General features: G+C 40.8%; 1 protein-coding gene across 7 annotated transcripts in view; it reads left to right on the plus strand.

Annotated features, from left to right (window-relative positions):
- Positions 1 to 23,729, plus strand: part of RALGAPB (Ral GTPase activating protein non-catalytic subunit beta) — an 89,924-nt gene that overhangs the window by 49,349 nt on the left and 16,846 nt on the right. For all 7 annotated transcript variants that reach the window (XM_058685580.1, XM_058685582.1, XM_058685581.1 and 4 more), the window contains 6 exons: positions 2,950 to 3,101; positions 8,671 to 8,858; positions 11,382 to 11,488; positions 13,088 to 13,240; positions 15,490 to 15,699; positions 20,179 to 20,337. In XM_058685580.1, the coding sequence (XP_058541563.1) occupies positions 2,950 to 3,101; positions 8,671 to 8,858; positions 11,382 to 11,488; positions 13,088 to 13,240; positions 15,490 to 15,699; positions 20,179 to 20,337 (969 nt within the window). The remainder of the gene's footprint in view (positions 1 to 2,949; positions 3,102 to 8,670; positions 8,859 to 11,381; positions 11,489 to 13,087; positions 13,241 to 15,489; positions 15,700 to 20,178; positions 20,338 to 23,729) is intronic.

The raw sequence follows: 23,729 nt of genomic DNA on the forward strand, positions 1-23,729 counted from the left end.
TTTTTATTATTATTATTATTTAAAAAAATATTTTTTTTAACATTTATTTATTATTGAGAGACAGAGAGAGACAGAGCATGAGCAGGGGAGGGGCAGAGAGAAAGGGAGACCCAGAATGTGAAGCAGGCTCCAGGCTCTGAGCTCTCAGCACAGAACCCAATGCGGGGCTTGAACTCACGAACCACAAGATTATGACCTGAGCTGAAGTCTGATGCTTTAACTGACTGAGCCACCCCAGGCACCCCGAAAAGTTCTTTTGAAAAATGTAGCTTTCACCTCTTTGACCGTGGCTGCAGCAACTTCTTACTTGACATGTCTCCAAAGGCAGGAGAAATAAAAGCAGAAATGAACTGTTGGGACCTCATGAAGATAAAAAGTTTCTGCACAGCAAAGGAAACAATCAACAAAACTAAAAGACAACCAGTGGAATGGGAGAAGATATTTGCAAATGACACACCAGATGAGGGGTTAGTATCCAAAATCTGTAAAGACCTTAGCAAACTAAAATTAAAAAAAGAACAAAAAACAAACAAAAAAAAAAACTTACCAAACTCAACACCTGAAAAACAATAATCCAGTGAAGAAATGGGCAGAAGACATGAATGGACACTTTTCCAAAGAAGACATCCAGATGGCTAACAGACACATGAAAAGATGCTTAACATAGCTCATCATCAGGGAAATACAAATCAAAACCATTGAGATACCACCTGACATTGGTCAGAATGGCTAAAATTAACAACTCAGGAAACAATAGATGTTGACAAGGATGTGGAGAAAGGGGAACCCTCTTGCACTGTTGGTGGGAATGCAAACTGATGCAGCCACTCTGGAAAACAGTGTGGAAGTTCCTCAAAAAATTAAAAATAGAACTACCCTACAACCCAGCAATAACACTACTAGGAAATTATCCAAAGGATACAGGAGTGCCGATTCGAAGGGGCACATGTACCCCAGTGTTTATAGCAGTGCTATTGACAATAGCCAAAGTATGGAAAGAGCCCAAATATCCATCAACTGATGAATGGATAAAGAAGATGTGGTGTGATGGAATACTACTTGGTGATGAAAAAGAATGAAATCCTGCCATTTGCAACAACGTGGATGGAACTGGAGGGTATTATGCTAAGTGAAATAAGTCAGAGACAGATACAGGTTTTCACTCATGTGGAATTTGAGAAACTTAACAGAAAACCATAGGGGAAGGGAAGGGGAAAAAAAGTTACAAACAGGGAAGCAAACCATAAGAGACTCTTAAATACAGAGAACAAACTGAGGGTTGTTGGGGGTGGAGGGTTGGAGGGGGGGCAGGGAAAATGGGTGATGGGCATTGAGGAGGGCACTTGGCGTTGTATGTAAGTGATGAATCACGGGAATCTACTCCGGAAGCCAAGATTATACTGTATACACTGTATGTTAGTTAACTTGACAATAAATTACAAAATAAATATTAAAAAAAAAAAAGATGTAACCTTTTCTCTCTCTGCCCTTCCCCCCACTCGCGTGCACATGTACTTTCTATCTCTCTTAAATGAAAATAAAAGGAAAGAAAGTTGGAATCTTGACCAATTTATCTGAAGTATTAAGAATATTATTTTTTGAAAGGATGTGGTAGCCTCAAGATGACCAGTGGGCACTTTGGTCACCCATTGCCAAATTCCGAAGGATAGTTGGTATCCAGGCTCCAAAACTAGAGCATAAATTGCCGTAAAGTTTGCCTGTGTATAAAAATTTCATTTCGGGCCCCTAGATGGCTCAGTCAATTAAGTGTCCCAACTCTTGATCTCAGCTCAGGTCTTGATCTCAGGGTCTTGAGTTCAAGCCCTGTGTTGGGCTCTAAGCTGGGCATGAAGCCTGCTTAAAAAAAATTCATTTCACACATGTGTTCCATTTTCAAGTAGGCACAGGTATCTAGGCTGATTTCTCTTGCCATTGTTCCATGTTATATCTTCCTTATAGGGAGACAGGCAGTTATCAAGAATTCATAGTATAAATAAGAGATTATCAGGCTCATTGAATATTTATGGAGAGCTTTATATAGTTCTTAAAATAATACTGTTGATTAAATCTTCACTTTTTTTTTTTTTTAAACGTTTATTTTTGCAAGATAGAGTATGAGTGAGGTAGGAGCAGAGAGAGGGGGACAGAGGATCTGAAGCAGGCTCTGTGCTGACAGCAGTAAGCCTGATGCAGGGCTCGAACTCATGAACCATGAGATCATGACCTGAGCTGAAGTCAGACAGATGCTCAACCTACTGAGCCACCCAGGTGCCCCAAATCTTAGTTATTTTCATTATGGCTTCTAAAGCTATGATACCAGGAATTGCTTAAAAATGTCAGTAACTGATAAATTTCCCTTTGGATAATCTAATGTACCTTTTTTTAATTTTTAAAAATTTTTTTTAGTGTTTATTAACTTGAGAGAGAGAGACAGACAGGGTCTGAGAGGGCGAGGGACAGATAGAGGGAGACACAGAATCCGAAGCAGGCTCCAGGCTCCGAGCTGTCAGCACAGAGCCCAGCGTGGGGCTCGAACCCACAAACCATGAGATCATGACCTGAGCCGAACGCTTAACCTACTGAGCCACCCAGGCGCCCCTGGATAATCTAATGTATCTTAAACCACTCTAGGTTTAACTGAATTACTGTTCTGTCTCTTTAACTTGGGCTTTCATAATTTTATTGTCTGTGGTAATTTTATAAGAATTATGACTGATAAAATAGTATGGAATTTATCATTACTTATTTAATTCTGAACACTCAAATTCAGTTCTTTAAAGAGAAATTGGGGTGGGGGCAAAGTTTATTATTGTGAAATTAATATCCACCTATGAAAGTGAGAAAGAAACTGGAGGCTGTCAGCAAAATACCACCACTGTTAGTATTTTGATGTATTTCCCTGTCTTCTCAGGTGTATTACAAAAACTGATCTGCCTTTCCTGCTTCTAGGATTGTCTTAAGGAAGTATTGGAGATTGTGGAACTGGGAATTTCAGGAAGTAAGTCCAAGAACAGTGAGCAAGAGGTCAAGTACAAAGGAGATAAGGAGCCAAATCCCGCATCTATGAGGGTAAAGGATGCTGCGGAAGCCACCCTAACATGGTATGAAAGTGACGGCACAGGGATTGTGCCTAGGAATTAGGATGGGGTTAGCTGTCATCCCTGTTGTTTCTTCTCCTCCCCAGTTGTTCAGCATTAAGCGATGCAACCTCTCAAGATACTTTTTCTCTAGAAAAAAATGGAAAAGAAAAACTTGTCTTGGGGACCTTTTAAAAGAAGCCAGGGACGTGGGGCTGAGAGTTTGGGTCCTTATTTTTCTGGGCTAGTTGGCATTGATCGAAGTCCTACCATGTTAGAGCTAGAAAGGATCTTGGAGAGCCTTACTTATCTCTTCACTTTGGTGTCTGAGTCCCAACAAGGGATCTGCCTGTGGTCTCCTGCTTCTTCGCTTAGTGGTCTGTACTCTGTTACATTTGTAGTATGTATTAGACGTTCATTCAGTCAGGACTTATGAGCTCCCTCTTACGAACTTATAATAGGATTGTAAAGATAAATCAGATGCAGCCACCATCCTCAAAGAGCTTCTTGTCCAAAAGGGCAGATAAGACATGAGCACAATAGCTATAATATTAGGTGGAGAATAAGTGCTGCAAGAGAAGAGGTATAATAACATGCTGGCAGGAGGAAATGAATACTTCCAGATAGAGGGAAATCAAGATGACACTGGACCTGACTTTTACAGGATGGATGAAGAAATTTCACCAAAAGCTACATACAGAGTGGTTAAGAAGAAAGCAAGAGATTTCTTTTCTAATCATTTTGGTTGTGAAGGGATAGAGACAGGTCGGAACCTTAGAGAAATAGCAGAAAGAGCTGAGAGTTTACATTTGGCTGGTAAGTGAGGACGGTGGAAGAAGGGACGGAGGACAGTTTAGGCACATTATGGACTGAAGGGAAGAGTTAAGTGGGGAAGATCGGAATCACATACAGATGGAAAGATGGAGCCTATGAAGAGGTAAGTGTGGATGAAGACCCAGAAAACATAATAGAGGGAAGGAGGATGTCCAGTCAGTCTGGGTTGGCTCATCTTGGTCTTCTTAATAAAGTGGTAGGCCTTCGTTAGCCTCTACTTTTGTGATAGTCTAATAAAAGTTTCATTTTTATTTTTAAAAACTTGATGTTTACATTGAGCCGAAATCTCTCCCGCTTTAGCTTCGACCCATTGGTGGAAGACTCCTTGCAGATTTGTACGTAGATCAGCCCTTACCAAGATTCCAGAATCTTTTTGGTGATCTGTTCATAACTTGGGGCAGGCACAGTCAAGTTGGATTTATTTCTCTTCTTCACGGGCTTTGGTCACTTAGTACATTTTTAGAAGCACGCATGCTTTATTTTAGTCCTCCTCACTGCACTAACTGGGCTTCCAGTGCACCTCTGGAGGTTTGGCTCTTAGCTAGAAAATCAGAAAAATGGGCATGCAGCTGTTTAAGCATGTACTTACACAGACGGTTGAGTACTAGAAATAATAAAAGTTCAGAGGGAAGACCATATGAGAGGTGGGCTAGACTGAAAAGCTTTATGAAAGAACTGAGCCTTGATGTGTGCCTGAAAGAGTAAGAAGGCTATGGAGAGAAAGAAAAGGGGAGAGCATTTCTTACTGGGAACTCTGTATCATACAAAAGTCAGTTTGCTGCAATCCTAGCCTGGGTAGGGCATTCCTAGGAGAGTATGCCGGAGAGCGAGCGTTGGATATGTACTCAGAATGAGGAGTGAACCTGGGATGCTTCTGGGCAGCCTAGCCAGCGGTTATCTAGGTGACTCATCTGTTTTATCTGCAGCTGTCCTGTCACTGCTGGCAACTCCACAAATGGTATTTCCAGTTACCAGTCTTGAAGAGTGCCCTGAAGAGTACTGTCATCATGAAACCTGTCCCAAACCAGAGCTCTTCGTTCCCTCAAAATTACTGCTTTATGTCAGTATCACTGCTGGTTTTCGGCTATACAAACACAGACCTTTAGCTTTTTTCCTAATTTATCTCTGCTTTATCTGTCACTCCCCGTGTGAAGCCAGTGACTGAGTCCAGTGGACTTTATTTTTGGAAGTATTTCTTCTGTCCCCTCTAACCTCAGCATCCTAGTCTAGACTCTTCTCACTTCTTGCCTAATTTCTATGTTTTTAATCTCACCCTTTCTGTTCATCTTGCATTCCATTTTTGAACTCATCCTTGGGCACTTTTGTTTTTTTTTCTTTTTTTTTTTTTTTTGCTGCTCGAGTGGTTGAAAACTGAATAGATCTGTTTCCTGCCATGTTGTCTGAACTCCTTGTCTGATTGTCAAGGCCCTCCTTATCCTGTCCCCACTCACACTGATCTTTCTCAGCACATCCTTTCTGCCATAATAGAACCTGGCAGGCCATTTGTGGCTGTGAACCGGGCACGTTCTTACCTGTCTCTGTGTATTCCCTGGGTGTCAGGACTTCTGTCTTTTCCCCTCGGTCACATCCTTCACTGCTCAGTGCTCATATCAAATGTAGCTACCTCCATGGCACCTTCTTTGGTTATTCTGCTTCTGAATGATGACTCTTTTCTGTGCTTTTGTGCTCATTCAGTCAGACCCGATTGCACAGCACGGAATTCTATACTGTCATGATCGTATCTGGTTATATTTGATACATGCCAGTGTCGTCTCCCCAACTTGGGTAGAGTCCACATTTCCTTCTTTAACACTTCTCACAGTGCTCAGAATAGTAGGCAGTTACGAAGTGTAGACTGGCTAGTTGGGTGTTTTCTCCTTAGTGTACTATACAAATTCAGAATTAGGACTCTTGCAAGTCGTTTTGGCAGCCCCTCTGCTTAAGCAACTCGTAAGGCCTTCCAGGTCATTCGGCCTCTAATTTGGTGATAGTCTAACCCCTAAGGCTCCCATTTCATTTGTATTTTTAAAAACTCGATGTTTACACTGAGCTGAACTCTCCCACTTTAGCTTCCACCCATTCGTTCTAATTCACACTTTTGATAGTGGAATCCTCTTTCCAGGCAGTAATGACATCTGAAGGTAATGCTTATGAAGATGGTGATGTGTTTCTGCCAGTACCTTAAGCTGTTTGTCGTATGACAGAGATTCAAGTACCTTTATCGTCCTGGTCATTCTTCTCTCAATGGTGTGGCTTTGGGTTTGACTAAGTACCTCTTAAAGGTGGTTTGCTCGTGGATGGAACTGGAGAGTGTGATGCTAAGTGAAATAAGCCATACAGAGAAAGACAGATACCATATGGTTTCACTCTTATGTGGATCCTGAGAAACGTAACAGAAACCCATGGGGGAGGGGAAGGGAAAAAAAAAAAAAAGAGGTTAGAGTGGGAGAGAGCCAAAGCATAAGAGACTCTTAAAAACTGAGACCAAACTGAGGGTTGATGGGGGGTGGGAGGGAGGGCAGGGTGGGTGATGGGTATTGAGGAGGGCACCTTTTGGGATGAGCACTGGGTGTTGTATGGAAACCAATTTGACAGTAAATTTCGTATATTAAAAAATTAAAAAAAAATAAATTAATTAAAAAAAAATAAATAAAATAAAGATGGATTCAACAGGATAAGTGGATATGAACATACAGGGGAAAAAAAAAAATAAAGGTGGTTTGCTGAGTAAAATATTCTCCGTGAGGGTGGATGATCTTTACACTCTCTAGGATATTGTATTTTCATTAAAATGTACTTGGCGACCGCATTGGGTTTTTGAGAACTTGATAGTTTGCGTCAAGTCAACTAAAACTGGAGTCTTTCGCACATTTATTTTTTGTCTGCTTTTCTCATCCTGTACTTCCTTGTTTGGGGGTATTTGTATCTATAGAACTTTACATTTAAACCTGAGATCTCTTCACGTAAGATTTACCTCATTATTTGAAAAGAGACTCACAAAGCACATTATCAGAGATTTTCATTCAGGTTGACCGGGATTTTTTAATGTTGTCTATAAGTTTATCCTGATACACTGTCAAATACTTGCATGTCTTGATTTCAGACATAGTTCTCCCCCTTTCCAGTCTGGTCACTGTCAAGAAGATGTGACCAGTGAAATGTGGTCGGGCTGGTATGATTTGATCTTAGTAACCTGTTCCTTGCCAGCAGCCCATTTGATAACTGTCTGTGAATCTTGCATGGAACACGACAAACTCCCATGGTCCATATATTTTGCGACATCTGTCTCTGCCCCATTTTAGAAAAACAAAGTCAAGTTTTCCTGTTTCTAGTCTGCTGGTATTTCACCCGTTTTCGACAATTCCTTAGAGGCTTGAACTCACCATCACATTCTCCTGGTCTTTGAAATTTTTGGACAGTTCTCCTAAGAGAAGAGAAAATGGATGGAAAACATCTGCTGAGCAATGTTGCCTTCCATTATCAGACATATTTGGGTTTCGGTACTAGAATGAAAGGGAAAGGGAGAGGCTACTACTCGAGGATCGAGATGACAAAAATGGTGTTGGGGAGTATTCGTTTTCCAAATGAAGTGCATATGAAGGGTCAGGTGATATTAAGACCACAAGGTAAAATTTTTGTGTTTTCATTAAAAGAGACTTTCTCTCTGTGCTTCAATTGTTTCACTTTAAAATGGGAATAATGTACTTATCTTCTCTGTACTTATCTGTTGTTTTGATAGCTCAATAAAAGAATGTGTGTAAAGAATGTATGTAGACCAGTGCCTCATGGTGAGTGCCATGTAGAGGTTACTAATTGAATGTATGCAGAAATGTCTATGGACATAAACATTTCTGAATGTTAAAGCTTGTTAAGTTGGATTCTAATGTATGAGGCCTTTTTTTCTTATACATTCGAACTTAATAATTACAGTAGTTCTTTGAGATGTACTATTCGTGCCTCCAGTCTTATCTGTAAAACAAGGATAATGTCTACTCAGGACCGCACAGTGAGAAGGCAGCAGACCCCGGTTTCTGGTTACTTAAAGATCACGTAGCATGTCTGAGCCTGAATTTCCTCATCTGAAAAGTGGAGGTTTGGTGGGTCTTTGGGTCCTTTTCTAGGTCTAGAATGCTTTGGCTAGCATAATCCTGAAACCTGGAACACAGAACATTTTTTAAATATATCTTTAGGAGCTCCATGATTTGGAAGTATGGTTGTCAGGTTCCCTGGGTAGGAAGCTCTGAGAGAAATTTCCTTGCAAGAATCTTATTGGAAAACGCTTTTAGGATCAGTCCCTAGAGGGGGTGAAGGAAGCAGGACTGAGCAGAGGCAAGGACGAATGCGTGCAGGTGCAGCGAAGAGCTCTGGGGCCGGGTTAGCCCTTCAGAGTTCTCTCCGGTTAGGGCCCAGGGGCTGGGGCTTTGGACGCCCACACTGCCCTTGCCCTTTCGCTGGCTGTGGGCTGTCCCAGGATGAAGCTGTGATTCTGGGTGAGCTGGTTCTTGTTGGCTGAGAGCAAGTCCTGGAGAGGGACTCTCACCTGCAAGCTGTGGCCACCATGTCTGCATCTGGGGGAATGGATCTTTCAGTCTTGGGAGGCAGACAGCACACCAAGGCATCCGCCCCAGGGAGTAAATCTGACTTGCAAAGAGGAAGTGTGGCTGTGGTCACTTAAAAGAGCAGAAGGGCACATTGATGCATGAGGTAAACTTAAGATTTTGCTTTGGGGATTAACTGTTATCTTTTGCATTCTCCGTAGTATTATGCAGTTGCTCGGCGCATTTCCTTCACCCAGTGGTCCCGCTTCTCCTTGTAGTCTGGTGAATGAGACCACTTTGATCAAGTACTCCAGGCTGCCAACCATAAATAAACATAGTTTCCGGTACTTTGTCTTGGATAATAGTGTCATCCTGGCAATGCTGGAGCAACCTCTTGGAAATGAACAGAGTAAGTTCCAGCACTTGGGGTCTTCTCCACTGCGAAATCACCGTGTTTTAGCTCCCTGCTAGCAGGCTGCTTCCAGGGTCAGGGACCTGTAGCTACAGGAACAACTGCAGATTCACAGCAACTTCGCATTTGTCAGAGGGTCTTCTGGCCATAGTGACTGAAAAATAGAGGGTCAGAAAATAGAATATACGTAGTAAATAGAATCTTTTAGAGGCTCTTTTATGTATCCGAAATACTAGCACTAAAGTAGTTCTACAAAAAGTTTGTTTTAATGGGGTATTTTCTCTTGTCTACCATGTATAAAAATTACTGTTACTCTTCTTGAACTTTGGATCCTGCCCTTCTCCTCTCCTGGCCCCCACTCCACATTGTTCTTTTTCAGTTAATGGTGCCACCCAAACAGACTGGAAATTTGAGGAGTCCTCTTGGCCTGCCCCTTCCTGTTTCTCCCTTACATAATTGGTGTCCAATTGCTCAGTGACTCTTGAATCTTTTTTTTTCTCTCCCTCCCTCCCAATACATCCAAATGTAGGGTCTTATTATTTCTTACTGAGATTATTGCAGTTGCTTCCTACCTGGTCTCATCCCTCTCCTTCCGGTTCTAAAATGTGTTACCCTTCCCTCCATCCTACTTCCTGCCACCATTGTATTCTTCCTCAAATATGGATCTGACCATACCAGTGCCCTCATGAAAACCCTTTAATGATTTTCCACTGATACAACATGCACTGTTTCCCTCCTCAACTTTCTCTCAATTATAAGCTGTCTCAAGGTAGATTACCACTGCAACCCAGGCTACTCAAAGTACGTATATATTTTTTTAAGTTTATTTATTTATTTTGAGAGAGAGACAGCCAGCAGGAGATGGGGCAGAGATGGAGAGAGAAAGAATCCCAAGCAGGCTCTGCACTGTCAGCACAAAGCCTAACGTAGGGCTCGAACTCACGAACCGTGAGATCGTAACCTGAGCCGAAATCAAGAGTCGGGTGCTTAACCAGCTGACCACCCAGGTGCCCCAAAGTACATTTTTTTCCTGTTGGTAATCAGAATCAGCCAGTATGTAAAGGAAGTATCTTCTCATGCTTATGAGAAAGTGACGGTTATAGAATTTTGGGGCATAGAGAATCCAGGGAATCACCTCATGTTCAATTCCCTGATTTACAGGTGAAGAAACAGAGGCTCGGAGAGGGCCTGTGACGTATTCAGGGTTATTTGAAAAGTACATAGTATGACTAAGACTAGTGTCCAAATTCCCTGAGCCTCATTCTGTCCCTTTATATTGTCCTTACCGCACAGTATAGGATTTTGCCAGTAAAGACTTGTTACCTTTACAGAGGTGAACAGACTCTTGCAAATTCTGTCGAGGCTATATGAGTAGGATCTCATGAATCTATAGAATGAAAGTGAGACATTTCCCTATCATTCAGAGATTCGTGAATACCATCACAAGTTTCCACTGTGTGGTGGTAAGATACAGTGACTTTAATGTCAAATAGATGAGGCCTTTAATCATTGCCCAGTTCCAGAAGTGCTGATTCCAACTCTTTCCTGCATGCACTTCTTTCTTCTCTATTCCAGACGTAGGGCTTGCTTGACTTTCTTCCCTGGCTTGTGCCTATTATTCATGATTCCTTCAGCCTCCTACTCCCAAGCCAACTGCTAAGGAGTCTAAAATCCCAGTGTCCCCTCTGGGTTTCCTGGCCTGAGGGGTAAGTGTCAGCCCTCTTCGAGATTTTTTGGGACTCTCCTATGTACTCTCATTCCCAGTCATTTCACTGCATTGGAAGTCTACTAAAAATACAAACAATTGGGATTTTATAGATTTACAAGGACATTTTAATAGTTTATTGTAACAGTGTAACAGAAGAAGTGAGAAAGCAAAGTTTGAAAAAGTTTAACTCCACATCAGGACAAAAGGAGGGAATAAGAAGGAGGACCTGGGTCCCTCAGGAAGTCCAGCCTGAGTTCTCCCCACCCCCCACCCCCCATTTCCTTCCCCTGAACTTCTGCGGGGATGGAACAGTGCCTGCCTGTGGCGGACACGAGTGCATAAGGTGTGGGTGAATGCAACATCAGCACTTCAGATACCCATCTGTCTGCACTTAGGTTGTTCTCAATACTGGAAGTTAAGAGTATTGGCTAGTATTTGTTTCCCAAAAATGGAGTTATGTGAGGTAATGTTAGTCAACATGTTGGTGAACATTATTTTATGTATTGTTAAACACGTGGTTCAAAACTACATTATTGGCACACCAAAGTTCAGTTTTTCATCTAGAGTAAAGACACACAATTTCCTTTTGAAACAGACTTAAGTTTAAAAAAGAAAGTGGTCGATAGAAAGTAAGATAAGTACTTATAGTTTGAGGATATGGCAGAAACCACAGAGGTGGTACACAAAGGATGAGAGTTTGGGAAACACTGTGCTAGGGCTTTGATTATTAGAGGCTTTATGGTTGATAACAGGTGTATTTTAAGTAGTCGTCATCTGAAATAAAAACTTTTTACACCAATATTTTATTCTAGATGATTTTTTCCCCTCTGTCACTGTGCTGGTCCGGGGAATGTCTGGAAGACTTGCTTGGGCACAACAACTTTGCCTTTTACCCAGAGGAGCAAAAGCAAATCAGAAGGTATCCGTTAGAAGTTACAGGGAAGTGACTAGGAGTGAGCGAGTGTGTGCATGCGAGTGCGCATGTGTGTGTTATGATTTAAAGGTTAAATAACATTCCAACAAAATTCATTAATAAAATAAATATTTTCGATCCTAGCCAGGGTCTCAGTCAGTGGTTCATATCAGAATCATCTTAGGAGCCCGTAATTCCCAGATCCACTGAATTACTCTTTAAAGACATCTTCAAAGCAGGTGTATTTTCAGAAAGCTTTCCAGGTGATTCTCACATCCATTTATGATTAAGAACTACTGTTCTGAGCTGTGGCCTCATTTTTTTATGCAGTGTTAAATATAACAAAACTCAGGTACATGCCATAAATGAAAAAAAATTGGCCAGACTCTTGATCTCTCAGATAATGGGACTTAGTTTCAAATTATTTTTATGTGATTTATTCCTGTATAGTTGGTAATGTGCTCTGTAATTTTTTTTAAATATGCTGTGTAATTTAAATCTTACTTGGGGTGGCATAGTTTATTTTATTTGTAACATTTGTAATTCGGTGAGTAAAATTTGCTCATGGGAGAAAGTTGGAAAATTCAGATAGTAAGAAATTGTAAAGCATCTGTACTCCCACTTTCCAGAAGTAGTCACTCTTAATATTTTAGTAGATTTCCTTACAATCTTTTTTTCTTTCTGTGCATGATAACATTAAATAGAATTTGAGTCATTTTTGTATACTGTTCTTCTCACTTATTACAGCATAAGCTTTTACTTATGTTACTAAAAATTCTTTAAAACATCACTTCATAAAGTGTCCCCGGTATTTCAGAGAGACAGTCACAAAATTGGAGCACGTGTCTAAAATCATTTAACATCCTAGGTGTCGCTTTTAGATGTGTTGTCACCCTGTGAGGAGCACACCTCTGTTTTCGCTTGGTGCATCATGCAGATCACATTGTGGCAGCGGCACTGTAGGCCACTGGGTCAGCATTCAAGACGGGAGGAAGGAGGAGATCAAGAAAGGAACTAAAATGTATAGATGCTTTAATATGTACCATATACATTTTTATTTCATCGTTACAACAGCCTTATGATGGATGATTTCCACTTTTCAGATGTGAAAACAGAAGCTGCACAGCTAATACACATTTTAATACGTATTACAATTTGGAGGGATTCGGAGCCATTAGAATCTAGATTTGGTGTTCAGTTGAACTCACTGTCTAGAGAGGCCCGGAGGACATAAACTTACACTTTGTTATATGGGATGATTTGAGAACTCTTGAGACAGAGGGAAGTTTGAGCCTTGATCCCTGAACTGTCTCATCCATTGGTTTACCACTTATTAAGAGAGAGTCAGGCCTGGGGCAGTTAGGGGTATACAGCCCACTTGTCAGTCAGAAAATCTCAGTTGATGAACATTTTTATAAAAGTGAAAGAGTACACTGGTATGCAGGCTATTTACTGTTAGTGTTAGCAGTGGTATTTGCAGATCCTCACTGAGTGCCAGTGTTAGGTAGTCCTAGCGACACAGGCATCTAAGAGACCAGGGAAATACACGTCATTACAGATGCACCAAATGTAATATGCATAACATTATCTGTTTTATTTCAACAGCTTTTTGTACCTGAACCTCGTCCAATTCCTAAAAATGATGTTGGATTTAAATATACTGTCAAACATCGACCATTTCCTGAAGAGGTGGATAAGATTCCTTTTGTGAAAGCAGATCTGAGCATTCCAGATTTGCATGAAATTGTCACTGAAGAAGTAAGATATTGTCAGCTGTTGTTAAGCGAATGACTATAAACATTCTTGAACAACCGCCACGGTCTAGACACTGCTTTTTTTGGTGTTATTGGAGATGATTCCTAAGATGACCTAGATCTCTGTCATCCAGGTTACCATGTAGTAAGACAAGTGTAGTTTGTGGCCGACTGAAAGGACCTGGACTCTCTTAGGAGTCACCGGGCTGTCTGGGCTGGCCCATGGTAGGCGTCAACAGGATGGGGCCATGATCAGACTGCAGTGAAGGCTACTGGAGAAGGGAGACCCAATTTAGAGACTTTGATGACAGTCCAGGCAGGGGAGAAGAAGGACTAGCTAGCTGACTGATAGCAGAAGTTGAAGCAGATGGAATGTATCGTGGAGGCAGAGCCAAGCAGTCTTTGATTGATGAGGGAAGGAAAAGAGCTGAAGAACTTAGATTCCGAACCTCAGTGACAAAGGAGATATCGGTGCTATTTACAGAAATATGGATTCGGTAGGAAAAGGGCAGGTTTGGGAGGACAGGAAAAATTTATGTGATTTTAGATTAATTTAGACAATTATATTAAGTAATTGGTATCTTCGGTCAAAGGAAAAGAATTTTAAGAAGTGGGGGAAAGAAGTCTGTCAGGGCATGAGAGAACAGAAGGGCAGGAATGGAGGCTGCTTATACCAGCCAGAGAGCTCAGGGAGAAGGTGCCCTCAGCAGGGGCCCCTGGATTTTGGCATGAATGTGCAGGTGACCTTTGAGAGCACGTTCAAAGAAGTGTTAAAGTTGGGGACAGAGTATAGAGGTCTGGGTGGTGAATGGTTACTGAGACACAGTGAACATAAACTACACTGTCAGTAGTTAAGGGGAGTATACAGAGTGGATAATAGCATGAGGAAATGGCCTAGCTAAGGCAAGGGAAGGCTAGTTTTTACTTTTCTTTTTTCTTTCTTTCTTTTTTTTTTTTTTTTTTTTTTTTAACTCACAGATGGGAGGAATGTGAACATGCTTAGAGGTGGAAAGGAAGGAAGCAGTGGAGAAGGGCCTATGTCTGCTACCACTGGAAGATGGGCTGGAACATTATAAGTAGTAGAGTAAGGCCCTGGAGGCAGTAGGGTCAAGAGTCTCAATGTGACTGTGTCTAGGAAAGCGGTATTTCTGGCAAGACAGGAGAGAAGGAGATAGCAGGTGGAGGTTCAGAGACATTTAAAGGTGAAAAGGAGGGAAAATGAAGGAGCTTCTGTAAATTTTAATTTTAGTTCTCAGCAGTGATACAGGGAATAAAAGATGGCTCTTAAAATTGCCAGGCAGCCCAGCCCAGGTTAAGTAGCATCGTCTGTAGTGAAATTACTTAACTCACTCTGCTGACTTTACTCAGAAGTCCTTGGGATCTGGAGGCATAAGTAAAAAATTAGAGTGGTGTGGAGATTGATAGAGGTAAGAATGTGGGAGAGTAAGAAACAAGACAGCCATTTATATGTTTAGAAGAGGGTATTAAGATGTTTGATTTGGGATTTAGGCTTGGGTGGGAGGTAGATGAAGCCAGGATGCTAATGGCCTGGGAAAACGGGAGAAGGGATTGAATGCTCACAGTGATGAAAAAGCACAGCTCAGGGAGTGAAGGTGTGGGAGAGCTGCAGGAAGGAGGCTTATGGTTGGAGAAGGGAATTTCAGAATTCTAGCTCTTTAAAGTACAGCATGGCTGAGGTACAGAGTGTGCTTATGGATGGCCAAAGTCATGAAGGTTGACAAGAGGTGGTAGAAATACAAGCTAGGTTGTTGGAAGGAGCATTGCCTGTCAGAGAGGAGTTCAAACTAGGATTGATGGGAAGGGAGGCAGGGGTGTCAGGGAGCATCTCTGAGAGGAGGGTGGGGTAATCCATATGGACGAAGACTTTAAAACATGAGGGGGCCGCCACTGCAGGACGAAGGTGGACAGGGATCTGGAAGAGGGGGTGAGAGCAACAGCGCTGCCCCCTTTCTTGCCTGTTTGAGGGGAAGCAGAAACAGAATGATTTCATTTACAGGGAGGAGCTGAAGGACATAATTTCTGAGGCTATAGGGGAGTTTTTTTGGTATTTGTTGCAGCTTTGAAACCGTGTTTGCTTGGTTGCATACTCTGTTGAATTAAAATTCAGTGTTGATCACTGAAAAGTATTTCATTGCCTTTGTTGCTTAAACCTTTGTTTTCACTTTTAAATTAAGATTAATCCGATTACTTTTATGGTAGCTCCAAAAAAGTGAAATACTTGGTTTATTTCAGTTAGAAGAGAGACATGAAAAATTAAGGAATGGCATGGCTCAGCAGATTGCTTACGAAACACACCTTGAACAGCAAAGTGAGGAAGAATTGCAGAAGAGAAGTTTCCCCGATCCCATTACAGATTGTAAGCCTCCACCTCCTGCCCAGGAATTCCAAACAGCACGCCTTTTCCTTTCACACTTTGGATTTTTGTCCTTAGAAGCATTGAAGGTAATTTTCCTAAACTTCTATGAGTAAATATATTCATAGATTAACACTGAGTCGATTATTGCTAAAACATTTTAGTGAGGATAGGAGGAATTAAATAAATGTTACTCTGCATGTAAGTAAATGAAATTCTGTGGTGCTGTATGTAGTTTTTACTATACAAGTCCCAGAATGTGTGTCCCATGAATCCTTCCAGAGTTCTGACTGAGGGGGCTGCTTTGATAATACATCCAGCTCTGAAATTTCCTGAGTAATGTGCGACCCGTGTCACATATATAAATGAAATCTACAGGTAATGAGGAAAAGAATGTTAAAAATCTTCCCCTGTCAACATTTATTACTAAAGGTATGGGCTATAACGGACTCTGCTCTTTCACGCCGCTTTTAAAAAATAACAAGTATTTGTGAGCCAGGAACTTAAGTTGTACAGGTTCTGCGATCAGACTGGTTAGATTGCTTGCCAGCTGCGTGGTCATGGGCAGTTGCCCAGCTTTTCCAAGTCTTAGTTCCTCGTCTATAAAATGGAGATGATAAAAGTGTCTGTCTCATTGTGGTTGTGTAAGATGCTTCATGTTGTACTTAGCACAAAGCCAAAGCCAGCCTGTAAAGTAAATATTGCCATTCTCCTCCTCCTCCTCCTCCTCCTTCTTCTTCTTCCTCTTCCTCTTCCTCTTCCTCTTCCCCTCCCCCTTCTCCTCCTCCTCCCTCTCCTTCTCCCCCCTCTCCTCCTCCTCCCTCTCCTCCTCCTCCCTCTCCTCCTCCTCCCTCTCCTCCTCCTCCCTCTCCTCCTCCTCCCTCTCCTCCTCCCCCCTCTCCTCCTCCTCCCTCTCCTCCTCCTCCCTCTCCTCCTCCCCCCTCTCCTCCTCCTCCTCCTCCCGCTCCTCCTCCTCCCTCTCCTCCTGCTTCTCCTTCTCCTTTTTTTTTTTTTAAAGTAGGCTTCACACCCAACACGAGGCTCGAATTCACAGCCCTGAGATAAAGAGTCAAGAGTCACATACTCTATCAACTAAGCCAGCCAGGCGCCCCAATATTGCCATTATTCTTAATTCCATTATCCTTAAAACGGTTTTACAAGGAAAGTGGTACTGTCCCTACTTTGCAACTATGGAAACAGACTCAAAAATGTGAAATAGCTCGCCTGAGGTGGATTTGGGGTTAGTACTAAGGCCTCTTTGTTTTGAAAAACACAGCTCAAGCTTGCCAGGCAAGAGGTTGCTTATTGCACAAGTTGTCCCCTGCCCTCACTCCCTAGCAGCTACTTGGTTGAAGGCTGTGTAACTTTTTGGGAAAGCAGGGACAACATTGCTGATTTTGGATTTCAGCACGTAGATGGAAAACATTCTGTGTTGTAGAAAAGTGAGTTGGTGATGGGGAGTATGAACATTAAAAACTTTTAAAATGCAGAAGAAAAGAGAAGAGAGAGGAAAATAATGAGAAATACAGTGGCAAATATGGAAGGCAAGGAACAAAGATACAACCTGCAAATGATTAGTGATACTCCTAATGGAGAAAGTTGAACAGAGTAGAAGCAGTAAATAAGAATATACTAGAAGAAAATTATTACATTCTGTGGACTAAAAGGAGGTAAGAACCCTGATGGCGCTGTCTTGAAATTCTAATTTTCCATTCATATTATCTATTCTAGTTGATGTCTTAAGCTGTCGAGAAAATAATTCTCATGCTTTCTTATCTGTGTCAGGACATAGGAAAAAGAAAGTTACCTGGTATGTTTTATGAATCTTAGCCTATAACTCTAATAACTTAAACTTGACAGCACACACATACAAAAAAGCTGTAAACTAATCTTACTTACGCATATATGTGTAGAAGTATTAAGGAGAGTGCTAGTAAAACTGAATTCAACAGCGTATCAAGCAGATTACCTTCCACAACCAAGTAAGGTTTATCCTACAGACTCAAGGAGACTTAGTTATTACTGGGAAATATTAGTATAGTAAAGCTATTAAGAAAATAATTTGATCCTATTAGGTCAATAAATAAAACAAGTCACTATTGAGTAGGACAGTATTCCTTAGGATTTTCAAAAACAAACAAAAACTAAACCAGGACTAGTAGTGTGGATCTGGAAATGGCAGCCTATGAGAAATTGGAAGCACCCTTTGTTAAAATCAGAGGCAAAGGATATCTGTTTTGACAACTATTGAATACTGAGAATTTTTTAGTCCAGAAAATTTTTTATTTTACCATAGTCGCAGCTTAACAGAAAGTTGCCCCCAAAAATGTACAGGGAGGTTTCCCCCCGTAGCAACATCTTACGTAGCTATAGAACAATATCAAAACCGAGTAAGTCAGTGAAATACTAAACGAAATTAGAAGTAAAAACTATTGGAGAGAAGACAGTTTGCAGGTAATATGACTTCCATTGGACAATCACTAAGGAAATCAATAAAACGTTTAAAATAGAGTTTAAGGGGCGCCTGGGTGGCTCAGTCGGTTGAGTGTCCGACTTCAGCTCAGGTCACAATCTTGTGGTCAGTGAGTTCGAGCCCTGCATCGGGCTCTGGGCTGACAGCTCAGAGCCTGGAGCCTGCTTCCGATTCTGTGTCTCCCTCTCCCTCTGCCCCTCCCCCGTTCATGCTCTGTCTCTCTCTGTCTCAAAAATAAATAAATATTAAAAAAAAAATTTTTTTTTTAAAAAATAAAATAAAATAGATTTTAAGATCACCACACAGAAGTACAAAAATCAACGACTGTTGCTATAATATCCAGTTAAAACTATAGTACAAAAGTACTCTATTTACAGGTGTGATATGGATGAAAGTTACCCAAATGGTGTACAAGATCTTCAGGGAAAAACTTTAAAAAGTTACTAAGAGATGCAAAATGCGTGTATGTTATGTTGCTGTGCTAGAAGATCATCTAAAAGAACAAACTGATGAGATAGCTTTAAAAAAAGAAAAATTGAAAAAAAAAAAGAAAGAAAAATTGGAAGGCTTTGCCACATGCTACAGGTTCACGGTTCCTTATATAAGATTTCAGAGTAAAGTAACAGTGAAAACCAGAAGGTTTTTTTGTATGTTTGTAGCAAATCCATTTACGTAGCAAAATCTGGCCTGAATTGACAACATGGCTATTTGTAGTCTTTAATTATTTCACGTGGTGTGAATACGCTTCTGTTTGACTGCAGAAATATTAATAGTGTCCTTGGTTACAGGGTGTTGCCCCAGCCCTTGCTAGAAGTGTTGTGGTATAGACAAGAAGACCAGGCTCACCGTCCTTGCTAATGTAGAAAGGAGTAATCTTTGCCATTCTGGGGGATGCGTTCCTGAAAAATAACCGTGGATGACAAAACCTTGGGCAAGGTCAAGATCTCCAAGAAGAAAAGGGATTAGGGGGGAAAACAAAAAAAAAATTCATTTAAAAAGTTAGTAGACTTTATTTAGTAGAGCGGTTTTAGGTTTGCGGAACAGTTGAGTAGAAAGGACAGAGAGCTCCTACATACCCCAGCTGTGCCTCTTCTCCCCAGTTTCGCCCTGTTATTAACATTTGGCATTGGTGTGGTATATTTGTTGAAATTGATGCACCAGTATCTGTGCATTATTAACTAAAGTCCGTAGTTTACAGTAGAGTTCACTCTGTGTTGGACAATTGCACAGGTCTTGACAGATGTTATAGTGTGTATCCACTATTACAGTATGCCCTAAGAATCCACCATACCCTGCCTCTCGCCATCCTCCCCTCCCTGCTTCCCCCAACCCCTGTCAACCACTGATTTCTTTACTGTCTCCAGTTTTGCCTTTTCCAGAGCATCATATAGTTAGAACCATACATACAGTAGGTAGACTTTCCAGATTGGCTTCTTTCACTTAGCAATATGCATTTAAGGTTTCTCCATGTCTTCTTATGACTTGATGGCTTATTTCATTTTATTGCCAAGTAATATTCCATTGTGTGGATGTATCGTAGTTTATCCATTCGCTTACAGAAAGATATCTTGGTTGCTTCTAATTTTTGACAATTATAAATAAAGCTGCTACAAACGTTTGTGTGCAGACGTTTGCTAGACATAAGTTTTTAGTTCATTTGGATAAATACCAACGTGTGTCATTGCTGTGTTGTGTGGTGAAACTATGTTTGGCTTTGCAAGAAACCACCAAACGGTCTTCCACAGTGGCTGTACCATTTTGCATTTCCACCAGCAATAAAATGAGAAAAAAAAATGCATTAAAAATTTTTTCTAGACAGCATGATATATTACAGAGAAAATAGGATCAAAAACTATATACATAGTATGATTGCAGTTGTTTTTAACAAAAAAAGACGAAAGAATTGGAAAGAAGTACAGAAGAATTTTAAATAGTTTCTTTAGGATTATGGTTGTACTTATTCCTGCTACTTTATACATTTTTAAATAATTTTTTAACTTAATGTTTATCAACTATGAGCAGGTATTGCTTTTATAATTAGAATAGTGAAAAGGGGTAACAATTTTTCCTTTCTCCTTTCTTCCTTTGGTGGTAGGAACCTGCAAATAGTCGCCTACCTCCTCACCTTATTGCACTTGACTCCACGATACCTGGATTTTTTGATGACATTGGGTATCTGGATCTCTTGCCATGTCGTCCCTTTGACACCGTTTTTATTTTCTATATGAAACCAGGTCAGAAAACAAACCAGGAGGTAAGATTTCTGAATTTGTGGGTAATTTTTTTATGCTGTAAATAACTACTTGCCTTGTGCTTATCCATAGTAGGAGATTGGTTACTATTGATGCTTAAAGACTTGTTGTGAACCAGTTCAGAAATGGAATTAATGAAAATCGTGTTGCTCAGAGTCCTGAGTCTTTTGACTCTTAAAAAATTGTAATTGGAGAGGAGCCATAGTATGTCTTTCTCCCCCTTAAGGAATTCAGATTGATAGGACAAAAGAAACTGAAATACAGAAGACTAGCCACAAACAAATTAAAGCTAGGCCCAGCTGCTTAAGAGTAAAACAGCAGCAACAAATACTTGCTGAACATCTTCTGTGTGACGCACCATGCCAGGGTATTGAAGTGAGTAACAGTCTTTCCTCTTGAGGAGCTCACCTGCGAGGTAATTTCACAAGCATGTAATTTCACTTGGGGCATGGTAATGTACAGTGGGGAAGAGAACAGCCGAGATAAAGTAAGAGATTAAAGCGGAAGATGTAAGTAAAACTTAAGTTAAATAAAAGACTTACATTGGATGCATGTATCAAAGAGACTAGGAAAAGGATGAAGAAAAATATAGGTGGGAAAATGGAAAACTGAGAGTAAGTGACAAGAGATCTGAAGGGTCTATTGGAAATGAATAGTTGAAACATGGAACAGGCTGGCAGTTGCCAGCTTTTGACTAGGAAGAAGCTAAAGGAAGATTTCTCAAATACAGTATTAGATGTGTAGGACACTAGGACTACACGATTTTGGGATGTTACTGTAATCCGTATAAGACTGTTAGCTGATCAAATTGGACACACCTTAAGAAATTTACCAAAGTCACAAAATGTTGATTTATATTAGAAGCACTATTTGAAATTATTAGTGAGCTACTAGAAAATGAGATTGATTTGTGAGAAAGTTCTTCTCATTTCAGGTTATTGATTCAATAAATATTTATTACGTGTCCGCTGTCAGGTGCCAGGGTTATAGTAGTAAGCAAGATCTACAAGGTTTCTGACATCCCAGAACTACTGTCTAAGGGGGAAGACACATGATTAAGTAAATAACCGTAGTGAAGTGTGCTAATTAGAAGCATGGCGTAGGAGCCATAAACAGGAAAACCTAACCTCATTTTAAGAACGTGTCCTGGAGGAAAAGACATTTTAGCTGATATTTGAGGTTATGTTGACAGTAGATAAAAAGGCAGGTTGTTACTAACAACCGTTACATGTGTAACGGCCCCGGAGGTAAGAGAATCCCATCTTCGGAAAATTGCAGAGTCCAGTATACTTGGAACTTGGGAGAATGTGGGCTTATGGTAGGCAGAGGTGAGACTTTTGAAAGAACCTCAGAATGGGATTGAAGGGGTTAGGAACTTGTTTGGAAGAAGTCTACTGCATGGTTCATAGGAGAATAATAGGGCCATTTTTCTCTTTCCTGTAAAAGAAGACACAAACCATTGCTGTTGAGGTAACTCTTAAACTAATTCAGTTTCCTTAGCTTTCTAGGAGCTGAGAATGATTGGAACAGTGCACCTTCTCTGCGGCCTCCTAGAGAATGTCTGAACCCTGCCTTCCCTGGCCACAGGGTAGATTTAGATTAATTTCTAGCTGCCAGCCAGTGGCCTGCAGGTTGATTTGACTCATGCATTGCATCTTGACTAACTTTTCAGAAATTGTTTACTTAAGTTTCACTTCTGAATAAAAATTAAAAAAAAATTTTTTTTAACGTTTATTTATTTTTGAGAGAGACAGGGACAGAATGCAAGTGGGTTAGGAGTAGAGAGAGAGGGAGACACAGAATCCGAAGCAGGCTCCAGGCTCCGAGCTGTCAGCACAGAGCCCGACATGGGGCTCAAACTCACGAGCTGTGAGATCATGACCTGAGCCGAAGTCGGACGCTCAACCGACTGAGCCACCCAGGCGCCCCTCTGAATAAAAATTTTAATTGGAAGAAAATAGGAAGTGGTTGTCCAATCAATTTCCTGGCACTTCTGTGAATATGAAGGGCTGTAGGTGAACTGAATAGGTGTACTTCTATCGAGGATATTTAAGAGAAGATGACCTGGCTGGCGATTTTTTGCCCAGCAGATTGACAAGTAATAGATGTAACAATGCATATTTTGACTTGATCGGGCCTCTGAATGGTCTTGACATAGATTAGCGTTGATACACCACATTCGGGAGCTTTTAAAAATAGTGATTCCAGGATCCCACCTCTGCTGATGCTGATGTAGGAGGTCCACAGTGCTCTAAGAAGAAACTTATGGTTAAGAAATTCCTCAGGTGACAGATTTATGTATCCCTGCTCCTATAGAATCCGTGTCAGCTCACCTGTCTCTGAATTAAAGGATGGTTCAAATCTCTATATGCTGATTTTGAGTGCTATAAATAGTGATACCTGTTGATGTGTTCAGTGTCATGTGATTCTTAAGCTTTTTGCTTTTCTGTTGTATGATTTGTGTTTTATGTACATAGTTCATATGTTCATACTTTTAATATTCAATTACAGGTATTAAATTATGAGTTGAATGATCTTAGATTAAGAACGATAGATCAAATAAATGAATTAATAATTTTAGTCATTTATGCTCACACAGGAATGATGTTTAATACAAAATTAAAGTTAAATGTTCCATAAATATTATTTTCTTAAATGTTCATTTATTTGTTTTGATAGAGACACAGCGTGGGTGGGGAGGGGCAGAGATGGAGAAAGAGAGAGAATCCTAAGCAGGCTCTGTCCGTGTGCAGAGCCCAATATGAGGCTCGAACTCCCAAACCAAACTGTGAGGTCATGACCTGAGCCGAAATCAAGAGTCCGGCACTTAACCAACTGAGCCCCCAGACTCCTCCATAAATATTATTAAACCAAAGGTTTAATGAAATGTTCAAAAAAAAATATTCCCTGAGTGATTTTGATACATGCCCCCGCCTGGCTTTTCATTTATAATTTCTAGAGGATTTCTTGCTTTCGTTCCTTTAGCATAGGGTTTTCAACAGCAGCACTATTGCTATTTTAGGCCACATAATTCTTTGTTAGGGGAGCTGTCCTATAAATCAGACATTTAGCAGCATCTTTGGCTTCTACTCAATAAATACCAGTAGCACCCCACAAGTTGTGGTAACAAAAATGTCTTCAGACATTGCAGCTGCCCCCTGGTGAGTGAAAACACGCCTGTGAGCACCACTGTTGTAGAACAAAGTACTTTTCTTCTTGAGGCCAGTAAGAAGGTATTAAACTAGTATTTAGCAAAGAGGGGAGAACCTTCGGGTCACTTATTTTTTTCTGGAATGGCTTCATTCTCTTCTTAGGACTAAGAGGAGGATGTTTTCATGCTTGTTTGTTAATTATACCTAATCTTCATGGGCTATTTAATAGATTTGTACTTTTT

Source organism: Neofelis nebulosa, chromosome 9, assembly GCF_028018385.1.
Source record: "Neofelis nebulosa isolate mNeoNeb1 chromosome 9, mNeoNeb1.pri, whole genome shotgun sequence".
Classification (NCBI taxonomy): domain Eukaryota; kingdom Metazoa; phylum Chordata; class Mammalia; order Carnivora; family Felidae; genus Neofelis; species Neofelis nebulosa.